Source organism: Mesoplodon bidens (assembly GCF_964165515.1).
Source record: "Mesoplodon bidens genome assembly, chromosome: 12".
Lineage (NCBI taxonomy): Eukaryota > Metazoa > Chordata > Mammalia > Artiodactyla > Ziphiidae > Mesoplodon > Mesoplodon bidens.
The window spans coordinates 15,378,086-15,401,135 of NC_138168.1; the positions used below are offsets into that span (position 1 = coordinate 15,378,086).

Below are 23,050 nucleotides of genomic sequence, written 5' to 3' on the forward strand. Positions count from 1 at the left end.
GTTAAAATGTGTAGAGTTCTTTATTCAAAGAAGGCTCAAGTTATTCTTCACAATTTTTACAAAGGCTTAAGGTGCTTAGGGTACATGAATCATATCTTAAAGAGAGTACAAAAGTGATTATAAAATGCAATGCAACTGTTTGAAAGAGACTCACTTTAGGTATAGGGCCATACATAGGCTGAAAATGAAAGATCTAAAATGATACTGTATACAAATGATAACCAAAAGAGAGCAGGGAAGGACATATTTGTATAAGACAAAATAGACTTTAAGCAAAAACTGTAATAAAAGACAAAGAAGAACATTATATAATGATAAAAGAGTCAATTCACCAGGAAGATATAACAATTATAAATATATGTAGCTAACAGCAGAGCACCCAAGAATATGAAGCAAACATTGGCAGAACTGAAGGGAGAAATAGACAGTAACACAATAATAGTAAACTATTTCAATACAATACCCTGCTTTAATAATGGATAGATCAATCAGTTGTAGATCCATAAGGAAACAGAGGACTTGAACAACACTATAGATCAATTGTACCTAACATACATATACAGAACACTCCATCCAACAGTAGCTGAATATACATTCTTCTCAAGTGGATACAGAGAATTTTCCAGAATAGATCACAGGTGAGGCACAAAAAAAGTCCTAACAAATTTAAGACAACTGGAATCATACCAAGTAACTTTTCTGAACACAGTGGAATAAAACTAGAAATCAAAGGCAAAAGGAAAACTGGAAAACTCACAAATATGTGAAAAGTAAACAACACACTCTTGAACAATTAATGGGTTAAAAAATAGATCACAAGGGAAATTAGAAAATATCTTGAGACAAATGAAAACACAACATACCAAAACTTATGGGATGCAGCAAAAGCAGTACTGAAACAAAAATATATAAGGGTAAATGCCTCCTTTTAAAGAGAAGAAATATCTCAGATCAATGACTTAACTTTACACCTCACAGAACTAGAATAAAAACAAACTGAACCCAAAGTTAGCTAAAGGAAGAAAATAATAAAGATTAGAGCAGAGATAAATGAAATAGAGAACAGGAAAACATAGAAAACATCACTCAACTAAGAGTTGTTTGAGAAAAAAAAAAAGATGACAAAGTCTTAGCTAGAGTAACTACTAAAATAAGAAGGAAAACTCAACAAAAATCAGAAATCAAGATGGGACATTGCAACTGATGCCACAGAAATAAAAGGATCATTAGAGACTACTATGAAAAATTCTATGACAACAAACTGAATAACTTAGAAGAAGCAGATAAATTCCTATAAACATACAACCTACCAAGATTTATTCATGAAGAAGTTTAAAAATCTAAGCAGACCTATAACTAGGAAGGACATTAAATCAGTAATGAAAAACCTCTTGACAAAAAAAAAAAAAAAAAAAAAAAAGCCCAGGACCAGATGGCTTCACTGAATAATTCCACTGAGCATTTAAAGAATAATTAACACCAATTCTTCTCAAAATCTTCCAAAACATTAAAGAGGAGAGTATATTTTCAAACGTATTTTATAAGGCCAGCATTGCCCTGATACCAAAATCAGACAAAGATGCCTCAAGAAATAAAAACACAGGGTAATACTGATATTGAATATTGATGCAAAAATTCTAAACAAAATACAGAACCAAATTCAACTACACATTAAAAAGATCAAATACATGATCAAGAAGAATTTATCTCTGGGAAGCATGGTTGGTGCAACATAAGAAAATTAGTCAGTGTAAAACACCATTATTAACAGAATGAAGAACAAAACCCACAGATCATCTCAATTGATGCAGAAAAAGCATCTGAAATTTTTCAACTTCTCTCATGATAAAAATTTTCAACCAGTTAGGTATAGAAGGAATGTACCTCAATGTAATAAAGGCTATCTATGAAAAACCCACAGCTAACATCATACTCAATGGTGAAAAACTGAAAATGTTTACTGTAAGATGAGGAACAAAGCAAGGATGTCATCTATTGCCACTTCTATTCAACATAGACCTGGAATTCTTAACAATCAGGGGATGCCTAGTAGCCTAACAATCATGCAAGAAAGAGAAATAAAAGGCAACCAAATTGGAAAGCAAAAACCAAAATCATCTCTTTTAGTAGATAGAATGATCTTACATGTAGAAATTCCTAAAGATTCCACAAAACCCTTTTAGAACTAATAAACAATGTGGAAAAGTTACAAGATACAACACTGACACACAAAAATCAGTTGCATTTCTATATACTAACAATGAATCATCCAAAAAGGAAATTAAGGAAACAATCCTATTTACAACAGCATTAAAGAGAATAAAATACTTAGGAATAAACTTAACTAAGGAAGTGAAGAACTGCACACTGAAAACCTGAAAATATTGTTGAAAGAAATCAAAGAAGACACAAACAAATAGAAAGACATCCTATCTTCACGAACTGGAAGACTTAATATTGTTCAAATTTCCATAATACTTAAATCAATCTACAGACCAATGCAATCCATATCAAAATACTAATGACTTTTTTGCAGGAATAGACAAAAAAAATCCTAAAATTCATATGGAATCTGAAAGGACCCTGAAGAGCCAAAATGATCTTTAAAAAGAATATGAAAGCTGGAGTTCTCATACTTCCTGATTTTAAAACATGTTACAAAACTACAGTAGGTCAAAACAGTACAGTACTGACATAAAGACAGAGACTGATGGAATAGAATAGAGAGCTCAGAAATAAACTTTCACATATATGGTCAAATTATCTCTCACAGGGTTGCCAAGGCTACGCAGTGAGGAAAGGATAATCTCTTGAAAAAAATGCTGCTGGGAAAACATCCCATGTTTTCAGTATCCACATGCAAAAGAATGAAGTTGAACATTTACATTGCACCATATATCAAAATTAACTTAACATGGGTTAAAGATCTAAACATAAGATTTGAAACAATAAAACTCTTAGAATAAAACATAAGAGAAGAGCTTCATGACATTGAATTTAGCAATGATTTCTTTGATATGACACCAAAAGTACAGGCAACAAAAGGTAAAATAGATATATGGTACAACATCAAACTTAAAAACCGTAAAGAAAACAACTGACAGAGTTAAAAGGCAATCTATGTATAAGACAGAATATTTATAAGCCATATATATAATAAAGGGTTAATATTGAGAATATATAAAGAAATACTAAAATTCCACAATAAAACCAAACAAATTAAAAAGATTAAAGATAAATTTTTAAAAGATTAAAAAGAGACAAGACTTAGATATCTCTCTGAAGATTATATACAAAAGGCCAATAATACATGAGAAAACACTCTACATCACTAATCATCATGGAAATGCAGGTCAAAATCACAAGGAAATATTCCTTCACATCCCTTAGGATGGCCAGGATCAAAAAACCCAGAAAATAACGTGTTGACAATGTTGTGGAGAAACCAGAAGGCTTCGGCACTGTGGTGGTAATATAAAATGGTGAAGCTGCTATGGAAAACAGTAGGCAGAGTCTTAAAAAAATCAAAAATATAGTTACCATATGATCTAGAAATCCCACTCCTAGGTATATATGCAAAAAAATTGAACTGAGGGGACTTCCCTGGTGGCACAGTGGTTAAGAATCTGCCTGCCTAATGCAGGGGACACGGGTTCGGCCCCAGTCCGGGAAGACGCCACATGCCACGGAAAAACTAAACCCGAGCTCCACAACTACTGAGCCTGCGCTCTAGAACCCATGTGCCACAACTATTGAGCCCATGTGTCAATACTACTGAAGCCCAAGTGCCTAGAACCCATGCTTCACAAAAAAGAGAAGGCACCAAAATGAGAAGCCTGCACACCACAACTAAGAGCAGCCACCACTCACTGCAACTAGAGAAAGCCCACACGCAGCAACGAAGACCCAATGCAGCCAATAAATAAATAAATAAATAAATAAATAAATAAATAAATAAATAAATTTATTTATTTAAAAAAGAACTGAGGACTTCATAAATCTCACTGAGCTAAATACATTTAATTTTTTTTTGTTGTTTTTTTTTTTTTTGCGGTATGTGGACCTCTCACTGTTGTGGCCTCTCCTGTTGCAGAGCACAGGCCCCGGACGCGCAGGCTCAGTGGCCATGGCTCACGGGCCCAGCAGCTCCATGGCATGTGGGATCCTCCCAGACCGGGGCATGAACCCGTGTCCCCTGCATCAGGAGGTGGACTCTCAACCACTGTGCCACCAGGGAAGCCCAGTACATTTACTTTTAAAACTAAAATTATCCTATGGCTGCTACAAGTAAGGTTGGGCTAACTTAGAACTTTGAAAACTAATAAGAATTTCAACTACTGCAGCCCAGAGTGCTGTAGTCCCCCCTGCGTGGGCAGGACAAGTGCAGAGAGCTTGGAGGAGGGGGCCTTGAGTGCCTCCATGAGAGTGGCCTGGCGGCAGATGGCGAGGAAGATTTGACTGCAGAATAACTCAGTGAAAACAGCACAGCTGAAAACACGGACCTTCAATGAGGACCTTCACTCAGGTCTGAGCCTCTGAGGTGGGAGAGCTGAGTTCAGGATACTGGACAACCAGAGACCTCCTGGCCCCACATAATATCAATTGGAGAGAGCTCTCCCAGAGATCTCTGTCTCAATTCTAAGACCTAACTCAATGACCAGCAAGCTCCAGTGCTGGATTCTCCATGCCAAACAACAAGCAAGAGAGGAACACAAAACCATCCATTAGCAGAGAGGCTGCCTAAAATCATACTAAGTTCACAGACACACCACCAAACATTGTCCTGCCCACCAGAAAGACAAGATCCAGCCTGATCCACCAGAACAGAGGCACCAGTCTCCTGCACCAGGAAGCCTACACAACCCACTGAACCAATGTTACCCACTGGGGGCAGACACCAAAAACAACGGGAATTACGAACCTGCAGCCTGTGAAAAGGAGACCCAAACACAGTAAGTTAGGCAAAATGAGAAGACAGAGAAACACACAGAAGATGAAGCAGCAAGGCAAAAACCCACCAGACATAACAAATGAAGAGAAAACAGGCAGTCTACCTGAAAAGGAATTCAGAATAATGATAGTAAAGATGCTCCAAAATCTTGGAAATAGAATGGAGAAAAGACAAGAAACGTGTAACAAGGACCTAGAAGAAATAAAGAGCACACAAACAATGATGAACAACACAATAAATGAAATAAAAAATTATCTAGAAGGAATCAATAGCAGAATAGCTGAGGCAGAAGACTGGATAGGTGATCTGGAAGACAAAATAGTGGAAGTAACTACTGCAGAGCAGAATAAAGAAAAAAAGAATGAAAATAATTCAGGACAGTCTCAGAGACATTTGGGACAACATTAAACATATCAACATTCAAATTATAGGGGTCCCAGAAGAAGAGAAAAAGAAAGGATCTGAGAAAATATTTGAAGAGATTATAGTTGAAAACTTCCCTAACATGGGGATGAAAATAGTCAAACAAGTCCAGGAAGTGCAGAGAGTCCCATACAGGAAAAAGCCAAGGAGAAACACACCAAGACACATATTAATAAAACTATCAAAAGTTAAATAAAAAGAAAATATATTAAAAGCAGCAAGGGAAAAGCAACAAATAACATACAACAGAAGCCCCATAAGGTTAACAGCTGAACTTTCAGCAGAAACTCTGAAAGCCAAAAGGGAGTGGCAGGACATATTTAAAGTGATGAAAGGGAAGAACCTACAACCAAGAATACTCTACCCAGCAAGGATCTCAATCAGATTCAATGGAGAGATTTAAACCTTTACAGACAAGCAAAAGTTAAGAGAATTCAACACCACCAAACCAGTTTTACAACAAATGCTCAAGGAACTTCTCTAGGCAGGAAAAGCAAGAGAAGGAAAAGAAAAAACCCCAAACAATTAAGAAAATGGCAATAGAAACATACATATTGATAATTACCTTAAATGTAAATGGATTAAATACTCCAACCAAAGACATAGTCTGGTTGAATGGATACAAAACCAAGACCCATATATATGCTGTCTACAAGAGACCCACTTCAGACCTAGGGATACATACAGACTGAAAGTGAGGGGATGGAAAAAAATATTCCATGCAAACGGAAATCAAAAGAAAGCTGGAGTAGCAATTCTCATATCACACAAAATAAGCTTTAAAATAAAGACTACTAAAGAGACAAAGAAGGACACTACATAAGGATCAAGGGATCAATCCAAGAAGAAGATATAACAATTGTAAATATTTATGCACAAATCATAGGAGCCCTTCAATACATAAGGCAGATGCTAAAAGCCATAAAATGGGAAATTGACAGGAAAACAATCATAGTAGGGGACTTTAACACCCCACTTTCATCAATGGACAGAACATCCAAAATGAAAATAAATAAGGAAACACAAGCTTTAAATTAAACAAGATGAACTTAATTGATATTTATAGGACATTCAATCCAAAAACAACAGAATACACTTTCTTCGCAAGTGCTCATGAAATATTCTCCAGAACAGATCATATCTTGGGTCACAAATCAAGCCTTGGTAAATTTAAGAAAATTGAAATCATATCAAGTATCTTTTCTGACCACAATGTTAAGAGACTAGATATCAATTACAGGAAAAAAATCTGTAAAAAATACAAACACATGGAGGCTAAACAATACACTACTAAATCAACAAGAGATCACTGAAAAAATCAAAGAGGAAATAAAAAATTACCTAGAAAAAAAAAGACAATGAAAAAACAACAATCCAAAACCTATGGGATGCAGCAAAAGCAGTTCTAAGAGGAAAGTTTATAGCAATACAATCCTACCTCAAGAAACAAGAAACATCTCAAATAAACAACCTAACCTTACACCTAAAGCAATTAAAGAAAGAAGAACCAAAAAACCCCAAAGTTAGCAGAAGGAAAGAAAGCATAAAGATCAGATAAGAAATAAATGAAAAAGAAATGAAGGAAACAATAGCAAAGGTCAATAAAACTAAAAGCTGGTTCTTTGAGAAGATACATATAATTTAAACCATTAGCCAGACTCATAAAGAAAAAAGGGAAAAAACTCAAATCAACAGAATTAGAAATGAGAAAGGAGAAGTAACAACTGACAGTGTCAATATACAAAGGATCATGAGAGATTACTACAGGTAACTATATGCCAATAAAATGGACAACCTGGAAGAAATGGACAAATTGTTAGAAAAGCACAACCTTCCAAGACCGCACCAGGAAGAAATAGAAAATATAAACAGATCAATCACAAACACTGAAATTGAAACTGTGATTAAAAATCGTTGAACAAACAAAAGCCCAAGACCAGATTGTTTCACAGGTGAATTCTATCAAACATTTAGAGAAGAGTTAACACCTATCCTTCTCAAACTCTTCCAAAATATAGCAGAGGGAGGAACACTCCCAAACTCATTCTATGAGGCCACCATCACCGTGATACCAAAACCAGACAAAGGCATCACAAAAAAAAGAAAACTATGGGCCAATATCACTGATGAACATAGATACAAAAATCCTCAACAAAATACTAGCAAAGAGAATTCAACAGCACATTAAGAGGATCATACACCGTGATCAAGTGGGTTTTATCCCAGGAATGAAAGAATTCTTCAATATACACAAATCAATCAATGTGATACCTGATAATAACAAACTGAAGGATAAAAACCATATGATAATCTCAACAGATGCAGGAAAAACTTTCAAAAAAATTCAACACCAATTTTTGATAACAAATTTTAGAAAAAAGAAAAATACCCTCCAGAAAGTAGGCATAGAGGGAACTTACCTCAACATAACAAAGGCCATACATGACAAATCCACAGCCACATCATTCTCAGTGGTGAAAAACTGAAACCATTTCCACTAAGATCAGGAACAAGACAAGGTTGCCCACTCTCACCACTAGTATTCAACATAGTTTTGAAAGTTTTAGCCACAGCAATCAGAGAAGAAAAATAAATAAAAGAATCCAAATTGGAAAAGAAGTAAAACTGTCACTGTTTGCAGATGACATGATACTATACATAGAGAATCCTAAAGATGCTACCAGAAAACTACTAGATCTAATCAATGAATTTGGTAAAGTAGCAGGATACAAAATTAATGCACAGAGATCTATTGCAGTCCTATACACTAATGATGAAAAATCTGTAAAAGAAATTAATGAAACACTCCCATTTACCATTGCAACAAAAAGAATACAATACCTAGGAATAAACCTACCTAAGGAGATAAAAGACTTGTATGCATAAAACTATAAGACACTAATGAAAGAAATTAAAAATGATACAAACAAATGGAGAGATATACCATTTTCTTGGATTGGAAGAAACAACACTGTGAAAATGACTCTATTACCCAAAGCAATGTACAGATTCAATGCAATCCCTATCAAAGTACCAATGGCATTTTTCACAGAACTAGAACAAAAGATTTCACAATTTGTATGGAAACAGAAAAGATCTTGAATAGCCAAAGCAATCTTGAGAAGAAAGACTGAGCTGGAGCAATCAGGCTCCTGGACTTCAGACTGTATTACAAAGATACAGTACTCAAGACAGTATGGTACTGGTATAAAACCAGAAATATAAATCAATGGAACAGAATAGAAAGCCCAGAGATAAACCCATGTATATATGGTCACCTCATCTTTGACAAAGGAGGCAAGAATATACAATGGAGAAAAGAGAGCTTCTTCAATTATTTTTGCTGGGAAAACTGGACAGCTGTGTGTAAAAGAATGAAATTAGAAAACTTCCTAACACCATACATAAAAATAAACCCAAAATGGTTTAAAGACGTAAATATAAGCCCAGACACTGTAAAACTCTTAGAGGAAAACATAGGCAGAACACTCTATGACATAAATCACAGCAAGATCCTTTTTGACCCACCTCCTAGAATAATGGAAAAAGAAGCAAAAATAAACAAATGGGACCTAGTGAAACTTAAAAGCTTTTGCACAGTAAAGGAAACCATTAACAAGATGAAAAGACAACCATCAGAATAGGAGAAAACATTTTCAAGTGAAGCAACTGACAAAGGATTAATCTCCAAAATATACAATCAGCTCATGCAGCTCAATATCAAAACAAACAAACAAACAAACAAGCGAATCCAAAAATGGACAGAACACCTAAACAGACATTTCCCCAAAGAAGATATACACATGAAAGGATGCTCAACATCACTAATCATTAGAGAAATGCAAATCAAAACTACTATGAGGTATCACATCACACAGGTCAGAATGGCCATCATAAAAAAATTCTATAAACAAGAAATGCTGGAGGGGGTGCGAAGAAGAGGGAACCCTCTTGCACTGTTGGTGGGAATGTAAATTGATACAGCCACTATGGAGAACATTATGGAGGTTCCTTAAAAAACTAAAGATAGAACTATCATATGACCCAGCAATCCCACTATTGGGCATATACCCTGAGAAAACCATAATTCAAAAAAGAGTCATGTACCACAATGTTCATTGCAGCACTATTTACAATAGCCAGGACATGGAAACAACCTAAGTGTCCATCAACAGAAGAATGGATAAAGAAGATGTGGCACATGTATACAATGGAATATTACTTGGCCATAAAAAAGAAACAAAATTGGGCCTCCCTGGTGGCGCAGTGGTTGAGAGTCCGCCTGCCGATGAAGGGGATACGGGTTCGTGCCCCGGTCTGGGAGGATCCCATATGCCGCGGAGCGGCTGGGCCCGTGAGCCATGGCCGCTGGGCCTGCGCGTCCGGAGCCTGTGCTCCGCAACGGGAGAGGCCACAACAGTGAGAGGCCCGCATACCGCAAAAAGAAAAAAAAAAAAAAAAAAAAAGAAACAAAATTGAGTTAGTTGTAGTGAGGTGGATGGACCTTGAGTCTGTCATACAGAGTGAACTAAGTCAGAAAGAGAAAAGAAAATATGGTATGCTGACACATATATATAGAAGCTAAAAGAAAAAAGTTTTTTAAGAACCTAGGGGCAGGACAGGAATTAAGATGCAGATGTAGAGAATGCACTTGAGTACATGGGGAGGGCGAAGTGTAAGCTGTGACAAAGTGAGAGAGTGGCATGGCCATTATACACTGCCAAATGTAAAATAGATAGCTAGTGGGATGCAGCCTCATAGCACAGGGAGGTCAGCTCAGTGCTTTCTCTCTACCTAGATGGGTGGGATGGGAGGGTGAGAGAGAGACGCAAGAGGGAGGGGATATGGGGATATATGTATACGTATAGCTGATTCACCTAGTTATACAACAGAAACTAACACACCATTGTAAAGCAATTATACTCCAATAAAGATGTTAAAAAAAGATAAAAGATAAGAAAAAAAAACTAATGAGAATTTCAAGTTAAGTTTGCTGAGGGAGGCAACACCTAGACCGACAATGAAGCCAAGTGATCAGGGATTTAAATTCACTTTCAAACAGTATGGCCCAATTAAACTCAGATTTTTGTAAAGAATGTACTGACTAGGCAATATTACAATATTTTATAGTATTAGTCATGCCAATTTGTCATCCCGATGGATAATTTTAATTTCTAATGTTCCCAATGTAGGGCATTATAAAAAGATACAGAGTATCACAAAACTACAGAATTTCATTGTAAATTCAGAATGAAGTGGGAAGGTTTAGCGTTTGGTCCTCAAGCTGAAACAAAGGTGCTCTTGAGGGAAATCAGTACTTCAGGTCCAGTGCCTTCAGGATGTATTGGTATAAAAGTGATTGAACTAGAGACTGTCATACAGAGGGAAGTAAGCCATAAAGAGAAAAACAAATATTGAATATCAATAATTTTATTACTTAATCACATTATCACATTAGTTAATTAATATTATATTAATAATATCATATATATGTAGAATCTAGAAAAATGATACAGATGAACCTATTTGCAAAGCAGAAATAGAAACATAGATTTAGAGAACAAACGTATGGACACCAAGCGGGGAAAGGGTGGGGTGGGATCAACTGGGAGATTGGGATTGATATATATACACTACTGTGTATAAAATAGATAACTCTTGAGAACCTACTGTACAGCACAGGGAACTCTACTCAGTGCTCTGTGGTGATCTAAACAGGAAGGAAATCCAAAAAAGAGCGGATATATGTATACATATAGCTGATTCACTTTGCTGTACAGCAGAAACTTAACACAACATTGTACAGCAACTATACTGCAGTAAAAATTTCTTTAAAAAGTGATTATGTTTTCATTTTTGTATTATTTCCAATATTTTCTAGTTCAACTGTTTTTCCTGTTTGTCTTTAATTCCTATAATATTAGGAACTCAAATGGGTTCCATTTCCTAAATGTGAAAAACATTAGCATCATTTATTTTTTATTAGGTTGGTGAACTTGACAGCAAATTTATGTGATTTTGCATTATTGATTTTTCCTTTTTAAAAGATAGTTTTCATGTTAGTGGCTAATGAGAACATTGGGGTATTTTTTGTTGTTTATTTTTTGTTTTCTTTTTGGGGGGTTCATTTGTATTTTTCCTGGCACTATAATACTATACTGTAATTTGCATAAATTTTTAATTAGATCCTTTACGATATCTTGAGTGTTAATAGCTACATTAATGTGCCTTTTTTATGTTTCTTTCTTTTTTTTTTTAAACAGGACTATATTTTCCATACATCCTACCAGGAAATGTACACATTGATCCCATACCCAAAAGTATTGTAATCTTCCTATAGAACTGGAACTTGGCTTTATTAAATGAATCAGAAAATGGGTTGATTACAACTGTTTCTTGAAGTCCTTGGCTTGAATGTATGATTGGATATACTTTTGTTTCCTTAGACATAATTTCTGTCAGATACATTCTTACAAGTGACATTGCTAGATCAATGAAAATGTATTTTTAAAGCCTCCTGGAGTTACCAAATAGTCCTACTAAAAGGTACTACAGTTAAAATCCTCACCAGCTGTGTGAGAACTCACCATGCTGTGGGTAGTCATTAGTTCTCTAATGTGAATGGGGCCTGTGTGGGTGGTCTCAGCTCCCCCCAAAGGACCCCTTGCCCTTGGCTGGCCAGCTTTCAGCTATCAGCCCCAAAAGTGATCATGAAGGGTGGGAAGAGTCCAGACCTTGTTGCCCATAGGTTGTGTTGGGTCCACCAAGTTGAGGCCAAGCACCTTGAGCTGCCCATGCACAGCTACCTCCTCCTGAGCCTTTCAAGATTTTCTGTGGAAGATATATGTGTATTCAAAGGAATGTAGAAATTTGAACTGCTTAAAGGAGTAGATATGAGCATCACAGAGGCAGTAAGACAGTGGAAGTGTCCTGGTTTTGGAGGACCAAAGACTTGAGACGGACTAGAACCCACCCACCTACTGGACATATAATCTTTGGCCAGTCAGTGAGACAATAAGGTTCTCTTGTCTGTAGAATGAGAGTTCTGGATGGCATAACCTTTAAAGGGCTTGCAGCACTAATGTCCACTGGCTCTATGCTTTTTACTGTAAGATATTATTCCAAAGAATACAGTTGGGAGGCTGAGAATAGCCCTTACTTAGTTTGGACTTGAGTAGAGCACATTTCCTTCAGATGAAGGCATAATTTGAATCTACTTAATTGTAAAAGGAAAGACAACCCAACAGTAAAATTGAAATTGCAGCTTGAAGAATAGTCAAATGCATATTAGGGCAAGAGAAGAAAAAGAAATATCAAAATGAAAGAGTCAACATGAAAAGTTACTTCTCTCTTTGTAGGAAGGAAAATTTCTAAATTATATCTATTCAAAACATTATGTCAAGTTCTCCTTTTGGGCCCCCATGAAGGAAATTATGCAAAGTATTGTATTAAAATATTGTATCAAAATATAAAATTTCTGGCGACTTAACAGCAAGCCTAACATTATTCTGTGTCTGGGAAACTTGGCTCCAAAATATTCAACAGATAATTATTAGTAAAATGATCACAGAAGAAAATGTGTCACGAAAATTTAGTAAATAATAAGTAAACATATAGAGCAAATTTGTGCATTTTTCATGTTGAATAAGAAGATATTTCCTTTTCTATTGGGTTCAATTCACACAGTTGAATTTTACAGTAAAACAACAGAATATATGTATTTTATTCCTTTGTTCCTAAAATATTTGAATAGTGTAAACACTAAACTTCTATGTACCTAATTTTTAAAAAAATGGCTTATATAGAATATTTTATCAGATAAGACACTTATTCCAGTAAACATTTCTTGGAAGTGTATTATTTATTAAGCACTGTTCTGGGAGTTTTGACAGTAGAGGAGATTTAAAATCATTAAGACATTTCGGTGAGGAGGGTTGTTGCTTAGTAAATGTTTGTTAAGTTACTATAAGACAAAGACATCACCCTTGTCCTTTGAAAGCCTTATTCCATTCACTAAACTTTCTGGAACAACGTTTTGAAAAGGAAAAACAAAACAAAACAAAACAAAAAACAAACAAACAAAAAACAAGCTGAGATTGCTTAGTGGTTACCTTATTTTACAGTATGAAGTAAAAGAGAAGTAAATGCTAATATTTCACTTTTCAAATAGTTCTTTTTTTTTTTTTCAAATAGTTCTTAAACAAACTTTTCATCCTGAACATTCTATTGTAATTATTTCTAATGAATCCAAAGGTGAATATTGTTTTTCTATATTCATTTACCTAATTATACTTAGAAAGTGTGAGTGGGTAGACATATTCATAATTCTTATACAAAGGTTATTAAGAACTTCAAGCTAAAAAAAATATGTCAGAACGCCACAACCCTACAATTTTACTGAAATAAAGACAGGGGATTTTTGAAGTTAAAAAGAACCTTTGAGTCCAACCCCATGATTCATAAAGTCAGTGACTTGCCCAAAGGCTAATCTGCATCTGTTTGTGTCCCAGGTAGTACTAGGGGGTGCAGTTCTGGACTTTTCCCAGTTTTACCCATTCAACCGCCCACAATATTGTCATTAGTCCACCCACAACTGACCACTACCTCTGCAATAATTTCAAAAATGTTGAAACACTTTTTTTTTTTTTACAAAAAGGCTGATATCCCTAGATACACTTCCAATTCCCTTGACTGTATAGCTTTATGAAACTTGGAATAATCTGACTTTGTGTAGGTGAGTGAGTTCTACGGTGTTATTCAAAATAAGATTAGTCATAATGAAACTCTGTTAAACATGTACCAGGGAAACTAATTCACAATCTACAATATTTCATGTTGAATATTTTATTTGCATTCACTATGTCCCTCTGCAGCAAACGGAATGAATATTGCATATAAAGGTGCTTCTATTTTGAAGTTGAACTGAAGGCAGATGATGACTGAGTGACTGAACAAGTTTATAAATTTCTTGTTATGTTAAATTGAAATTAAAACCCAAGTCATCTGATTGTGAGTTAGTGCATAGTCTAGAATTCCTGCAAGATTAGCTTTACACAAACAAACTCCCAGTGGAAATAAGGGTCTGACTTTGAGTATCTGGGTACTTTAAAAAAAAAATACTTTATTTATTTATTTTTGGCTGCGTTGGGTCTTCCTTGCTGTGCAGGCTTTCTCTAGTTGCGGTGAGCGGGGGCTACTCTTGGTTGTGGTGTGCGGGCTTCTCATCGTGGTGGCTTCTCTTGTTGAGGAGCATGGGCTCTACGCATGCCAGCTTCAGTAGCTGTGGCTCACGGGCTAAGTAGTTGTGGCTCACGGGCTGTAGAGCGCAGGCTCAGTAGTTGTGGCACACAGGCTTAGTTGCCCCGTGGCATATGGCATCTTCCCGGACCAGGGATGGAAGAACCTGTGTCCCCTGCATTGGTAGGCGGATCCTTAACCACTGCGCCACCAGGGAAGTCCCTATCTGGGTACTTTTAACTTTAGCACATTTCTCCTCAAATAAACATCATACACAGCAATAGAGGTGGTGTAACTATAAATCAATTTTGGCTGTGAGTAACTGTACAGACCAATGTGTTTTAATAAAACCCATGGCAAAGTTGAGAGTAAATATATTAGCTTTGAAAATCTGTTAGTAGAACAAAACCAAACACAAACCTATTCAAATTCAGGAAACCCAAATTCCATCCAGAGAGGAAGGGTGTTAAAGAAAGCTAGATTTCCCAGAGTTGTCTCTGTGGTCAAAACATCCCTCTGGATGATTCACAGACTATAATAATAATTCGCTGCACATAGATTTTCTCCAAATAATCGTGGTTAACTGCAGCTGTTATTGCTTCCTTGGGAGACCTTTTCCTGCTGGACTGAACTCTAATTGTTTTTATTTATTAGACCATTTGTTAGGTCCCTGGTATAACTGTACACATCATTCGCAGTCTCTCCTCTTGAAAAACTTAAAGCTTTACTCATGAGGCTGTGGGTACGTGCTCACGGCCGTGTGGCTGTATTTAACTAAAATACAACTTTGTCTCAGTCCTCCACTGTGAGGTGGGGTGGAGGAAACAGGTCACCAAGAGTGAGAACAGCACCATCCAGAGAGATGTGTATCATGTTTTCTGTACAATCTGGTAAAATAGTTAAGACGGCAGAGGAAATAAATTAATGTTGGTAGAATTACTATCTGTAATTGTTTCTTTTTAATGTCTAGGAGGAAAGAAATCAATGGATTTCTTCCAAAATTAGTCCTCTAATTGAACAACGTTTTTCTTAATGTAACTGTAATTGAATATTTATCTAGAGGCAAACTGAGATCTTGTGCAGATGAACAAAACCAAGTATTCCCAACCATCATGACACTCCTTTAATTTCATGTAATGCTGCTGAACAGTACAAGTAAATACAAATAAAGGGAGAAGACAGATGCATTTTAAAATGATCCATTCTATTATAGAGCCTTGAGGTTTTCTTTTTCTTACTTTTTTTTCCCTTGGTCTTAAGGCAAGTCATGATTAGTTACAAAAGAATTACATGGCTATAATCAGGAACCAAAATTGTCTTTCCTAGTTGTTTTGCAATGCACAATATGCTAATAAGCTGTTCATTAAATTGGTATTTTCTATTTCATTTAAGAAAAAAGCCTTTTGTATTACCAAACTTTGCTTGACTATTTTCATAGAATGAGCTATATTCACATATTTGGAATAATTTACAGAGATTACAACAGCTTATTACTTTGTAGCTTACCTCAGAGTGGGCAAAATTAGATCTAAGTTTTTGTACAGGACTGCTCCAAGAACAAAGACTGATGATTCATCTAATTCTAGAAAGAATAAAATTTTAAAATATTAGCAAAACAGCAAGAATAATACTGTGTCTTATAAAACTTTAATCTCCTAATTACAAGGGGATTCCAGTATCTGCTGATGCAAAGCCAGGTATAAGAAATGCCTTCTTAACTGGGCCGGGAAAGTCAGCCCACACACTGCATGCATTAATTGTAACTCCAGAAGATGTATTTTCAGTGGTTTTGTGTCATGAAGTAACTTTCCTGCAGGCTGAGCCAAGAAGCGGCTGTAGATACAGCTAAGGAGTTTAAATTCCCAATGATATAGGGGAGAGCCAATTATCTTTTGGAGCTCTCAGTTAAAATGTCAAAATTTCCAACGTAAGAATTAAGACCACAATGTCACTCTTGAAAAGGGCCATTAAATTTTAGAGGCTACTGAAGATGTTCTTAAAACTTAACTTTTTGTTAGATTTGTTTTTGTTGTTGTTGTTGTTGTTTGTGGTACACGGGGCTCTCACTTTTGTGGCCTCTCCTGTTGCGGACCACAGGCTCCAGATGCACAGGCTCTGGACGCACAGGCTCAGTGGCCATGGCTCACGGGCCCAGCCGCTCTGCGGCATGTGGGATCCTCCCAGACCGGGGCACAAACCTATGTCCCCTGCATCGGCAGGCAGACTCTCAACCACTGCACCACCAGGGAAGCCCGTTAAATTTGTTTTTAGATACCAACTTCTTTTTAAAAAAGTGAGGCAGAAACAATTATTTTGCATGGAATGGAAAATCCAACACATTTCAATACCTAAACTTAAAATCTTAGGCCAAGTGCTTTACACTGGGATGAGACTGTCAGCACTGAAATTTGACCCTGACAAGCTCAGGTCTATAATTTTCATTTGTATTTTTTTTCCATTTTAATAGAGCCTTTCCTTAAGCAAATTCAGATTTAAAGCCCAAATTAGGTTTTCTATAGTTACGAAATGAGTTTAGAGTCGTGATTGCAGACTGTTTCCTAAATTGCTTAATACATGGGAATTTATGTCAAGTGTATTATTAACTTGAACTTATAAATTTTTTGTTCGAGACTTAAATTATTTCACATATTTACCTTTTGATGATACGGGGGTAAAGATGCTCTTTGGAATGACCACCCTGTCTTCTGAGTTTCTTGCCCAGTCAACCATGCCCTTCCGTCCTTTCATTGGGAAGTTGATGTCTGTTAGAACAGAGGCCGCAGGAAGCTTCTGAATGCTAGCCACTGTGAAAAAAGAAGTAATGATGTCAACTAAAATCTTTCAGTGTTATCAAAATTGATCACATTAAACCTTGCAGTATATTAAAAATAAAATTACTAGTCCTAATTATATTTATCAGAGCTATAAAAACATGCTGATTCCTTAAAATTAGAGGATATTCATTAGGGCTGCTGACTTTTCCTTATTAATTTGGTTTCTGTTGCTTTCAGCAGGGATCATACAGTGACAGTCAGTGGCTGGGTGGACAATCTCATGAGCGCTGACAGCTGCGGCCATCTTGGTTGTTCATGGTTGGCCTCCATTCCAATTGCTAGAATCCTCTACTGTATTTTTGTTAAATATTTTGATGAACACACCTGATTCACAGACTGACATTTTCATTTAAATCTGAACTTTGTCTTCAGAAGAAGTTTTCTGCACCTACCTCTGAACACTGTCTTTGGAACAAATATTTTCTGGATGAGATGGGGTACCATGAAGACATGAGAAACAAACACATTGCTCTGGGAGACAGAACTGTCAGGATTCAAATAATGAAGCACTAAAAATGCCATAACCACAGAGCCAATATAATATGCAGAAGTGTTTAACAAATAGGACAGTAATAACAAACGATTCTTAAAATGCACACCCGCAATTGAAATTAATAAATGTATATATGTGAATGGAGAATTCTGTCTTTACTCACAGTAAGTATTTTAATATATATTGAGAAAATTAATGAATAATATGTTTGGTAATGCCTGAATATATTTTTATTATATATATACACACACATTCACATCTATATATACAACAAAACTATGATAGTAAACACTCAAGCACTTATTGAGTGCACACAGTTTCAATTAAGGAATGTAATCTGTAGAGCTTTTGCATAGGTCCATACTTGTTCCACATTAAAGCTTCAGGTGTTCCCTGGAAGACTTAAATGGAAATATGATGAGGGAACTCTAAAAGCTATCCCAATAAGAAAGGTGAAGTAAGAAACCATTAGACTCCTCATAAGTGGATTTCATTCAAAAGAAACTTGTAATTAAAACAAGAGAGGATAAAAATTAAGAATTTACCAATATTAGTTGTATAAATCTATTACTGTACCACTGGCTTAGTTGCAAATTAAACTGGTTATGTATTACTATACTTTATTAAAGCTCTTTCAGGCAATTATACACATCCATTTTCAGCATAGGATAGAATTTCATTTCTCCTGTAATTTGACATAATAAGCTTAAAAAAGGATTTTGTAACTAAATGTTGAAGGACAGAGGGTGCTGGGTAACTCATAAATTATTATGGATGTGAAAGCATGCTTTTTCTTAAGGGCTCTGCAAGCTTTATCCAATGTGCAAAACTAAGTTCATCTACTTCCAAATTCCTTGACTCTTACTTTGGTTGTCTTGGTGTTTAGAGGAAATTTATTTCACCTCTCTGCTCTAAAAACTGATGAAAAGAAATGAAGGTTTTTCTGATTTCTGGTTTCTACTATAAAGGAAAACGAACAAGAGATAAACTGTTGGATCTTGAGGTCTAATAATTCCTCTGTTTCTATATACATTGGATAGAAAACAAAAATAAACAAACAAAAGGAATAAATAACATATGGAGGTACCTTATTCTGTACCAATTATATGCCACTTTATCCTGAATAAATGCTGGTCTAATACCTTATTATTAAAAATATAAAAATGAGATAATTATACATGCATGTATCTCACATTGTAAAATGCATTCATTCTTTAGTTGGAGGTCCATTGGGTATTAAATGATGACTATATAGATTAGATCGACTTTTGAGTCTAGACTAAAGGAATATAAAAACCAATTAGGATCACTAACTTCTGCAAGAAGTCCTTTAAGTTGCATAGTATTGAGCATCAGAAGGATATAAAAACAAACATGTATTCATTAATTTTAGTAGATATGTAGTCCATAAAGTAAGATGGTATTTTCAATAAATACATTATGAAAAGGGATATGACTTCACAGACTGATAAGTTTCAAATATAGCCTTCAAATTATCAGTATACATGTTCTTTAAAATATGCAGAATTTAAAATTGTACTTCTTTACCTTAAACCTACTTAGGAAGATGCCTAAGGTGACACTGTGGTTCTTCATGACCCTGCAGTGATTAATTAACATGAAAAACTATTTCCATACAGCAAAAATGATTTAAAGATGACTTTTATTTTTTTCTTTCAGTCCCTGTACCAGACACTTGGACCAATCCAATCCTCAATTCCTTCCCTTCTTCACTGAAGTTCTCCAAAACCCTTAGGTAAAATTTAGATGCAATTAGTCTCTAGGGAACTAGGGAGCTCAAAAGAGGTAAGATTAAAGATGAATACCTTACATATATCCAGAGAAAAACATAATTCAAAAAGATACATGCACCCCAATGCTCATAGCAGCACTATTCACAATAGCCAAGATATGGAAGCAACCTAAATGTCCATCAACAGATGAATGGATAAAGAAGATGTGGTACATATATACAATGGAATATTACTCAGCCATATAAAAGGAATGAAATTATGTCATTTGCCACAACATGGATGGACCTAGAGATTATCATACTAAGTGAAGTAAGTCAGACAGAGAAAGAAAAATAGCTTATGATATCATTTCTATGCAGAATCTAAAAAAGTGATACAAATGAATTTATTTACAAGAGAGAAATAGATTCACAGACATAGAAAACAAACTGATGGTTACCAAAGAGGAAGGGGTGGGAGAGGGATAAACTAAGAAGTTGGGATTAACATATACACACTACTACATATAAACTAGTAACTAACAAGGACCTACTATATAGCACAGGAAACTAAACTCAATATATTGTAATAACCTATAAGGAAAAGAATCTGAAAAAGATACAACATTATTAATCAACTATACTTCAATAAAAAAATAATGCCTTAAAGTATGTCTAGAGTACATATGTGTCTAGCACTGCCAAAGGACATCAGTGCAAAGCATGAGGGCACAATCTACGTACTTTGCTTCTGTAACAATTGCTGCATTAAAACCAATCGTGAGTATTTAGATGATAGAGTGTCTTCCCTCAAAAATTGAGAAAATGTCTTTCTTACAGAAGATTAAAGTGGTTAAAAAAAAATCTCAAAGGACACAATGTCCCTGAACAAATAGGCATATCTTGAATGCTCCAAGAACTACCCTAAATTCACTGCATCGTGTTTTAATTACAACTCTAGATTTGATTTCTTATGTAATAAAAATAGGTGACTCATTATGGATAAACCTTAGAACAAACCCAGCTGACTTTCAGTTTGCATTTTTAATGCTTTCATTTTGCATTTGGATATGCAGCATAAAATCCTCTGACAGCATCATATCTGTTATTGGCCAAGCTCTCAAAGGATTGAGGTTCAGTATAGATTTTTGCTCATCAGAAAGCATAAGGGAATTTTTGCAAATGGGTCTAAAAGTACATGAGCTGTTCTTTTGTTTTTGTTTTTTGTAACCACTGAGCTCTCCTTTGGTTCATCAAAGCAGGTGGTGCTTTGAAACCTGTTCCTGAGGAAAATCATGAGGTTTTAGCCCTTTGACCCTATTAATTGAGGTCCTGGACAATGGGGACTCTTGTCCTTTTCATCCTTGTAATGTGAATGGCCCACTACAGTTGAATCAGTTGCATGATGAACAAGAAAATAAGGGATAAATTAGGAGTTTGGGATTAACATATACACACTGCTATATATAAAAAAATAGGTAATCAACAAGGACTATAGGGAACTCTACTCAGTATTTTGTAATAACCTTATAAGGGAATATAATCTGAAAAAGAATATATAAGTATATATATATATATATATATATATATATATCACTGAATCACTTTGCTGTACACCTGAAACTAACACAACATTGAAATGAACTATACTTTGATTAAAAAAAGACATAATGAGAAAACATAAGGCATCTGGAAGGAAAATGCTAGAGATTGAAAGTGTATGGTAAATGGTGTAGGAAACAGTAGAATGGGCAAATGAGGGCCAGCAGAGGTAGGTGGCAGTTTACCAGAGTGGGGTAAGTGTGGACTCTGGATCTGGGCCCTGGATTCAAATCCTTGGTAGTTTAGGCTAACTATGATGTCCTAGTTTTTTAGGGCCGGTGCCAGTTCACCTCTGATATTTTGTACAGTTATTATTAACATCCCCTATCACTCTCAAAAGTCTCACTTTAGAAGATAAATTCCAAGTTCATTTTATACATTGTGTGACACTGGGCAAATTGCCTAACCTCTCTGTGCCTCAATTTCCTCTTCTGTACCATGGGAATAATAATATTATCTACCTCACTAGGATGCTAGAGGATGAAATAAGTAACTATATGCCAAGACACGGGATTTGGGTGCCTAACTAGGACCTGGAGCATGGGTGGTCCTATGTAAGTGTTGGCTATTCCAGTAGGTTTTCTCATAATCACTTCCAAGGGAACATGGAAACTACCTCACTGTATGTCCATAGTATGATAAAGTATTTGACTTTTACAACAAACATTCTGTTTTCATTGTCCTTCAGTGACCTTAGGGATGAGATTGGGATTACATAGTCAAAACTTAATGTTGAGGGCTTCCCTTGTGGCGCAGTGGTTGACAGTCCGCCTGCCGATGCAGGGGACACGGGTTCGTGACCCGGTCCAGGAAGATCCCACATGCCGCGGAGCCACTGGGCCCGTGAGCCATGGCCACTGAGCTTGTGCGTCTGGAGCCTGTGCTCCGCAACGAGTGAGGCCACAACAGTGAGAGGCCCACGTACCAAAAAACAAACAAAACAAACAAACAAACAAAAACCTAATGTTGACTATATTCAGATGATCAAAGGGAGGAATTGCACTTAAAATAAATAGGGATCATCCTTTAGTACTTTAATGCACCACTAGGGAGTGAAAAAGCCTTCCTTTTTACTTCTCCCTTCCCTCCGTCCCTCCCCCCGCCTCCTTCCTTTTTTCTGATAGCTTCTGCCAGAGAGAAGGGGGGCCTTCTCTGGTTATTTGGCTACACAAGGTCAGTCAGGTTAAAAGTCTATTGGCTGCATCGTGAATGACAAATTCAATACTTCCGTTGCAGCCACGGCCACAGACTTCACAGAGAACTTCAAAAGCACTACTTTTAAGCACTGACCTAAGTGCTTAATGCAGTGACTCACATTCTGTAATGAGTGGAGGAAACTCCCAAGGGAGGACACCTAATAATCCTAGGCCCTTCATCATCGGGAGCAGATAAAGAAGAAGCTGTTTACGGGATGCCCTAAAAGCAGTCCTTCTTATTGCTTCCTCCTGTTGATATTTCCCATATATTTAAGGTTTGCATCATTTTTCATGTTGATTCAGAGAGCACAACTTACAAACGGGGTCCTGACTCACCAATATTAGAAAATTGTCCAGTTATCAAAATGGAATTGCTTGTGGAAAACATCACTCGATATTACTAGTTGGTCACCTGCACAGTTTCAAAATCCTGTAAGTAAACCTTGGGAGGGAGGAAATGATGCATTGCATCAGTGTGTTAGAAAGCGACTCAACCATAATAGAAAAGAATATGAAAAAGAATGTATGTCTATGTATAATGGAATCACCTTGCTGCACAGCAGAAATTAACACAACATTGTA

At 36.0% G+C, this 23,050-nt stretch overlaps 1 protein-coding gene across 1 annotated transcript in view; it reads right to left on the reverse strand.

Annotated features, from left to right (window-relative positions):
• The window catches only part of ADGRB3 (adhesion G protein-coupled receptor B3), a gene marked incomplete at both ends in the record, with an annotated part of 792,585 nt that overhangs the window by 348,192 nt on the left and 421,343 nt on the right, over nucleotides 1-23,050 (reverse strand). Inside the window, 2 exons of the mRNA XM_081251355.1 lie at nucleotides 16,118-16,193; nucleotides 17,266-17,415. Of these exons, the coding sequence (XP_081107481.1) occupies nucleotides 16,118-16,193; nucleotides 17,266-17,415 (226 nt within the window). The remainder of the gene's footprint in view (nucleotides 1-16,117; nucleotides 16,194-17,265; nucleotides 17,416-23,050) is intronic.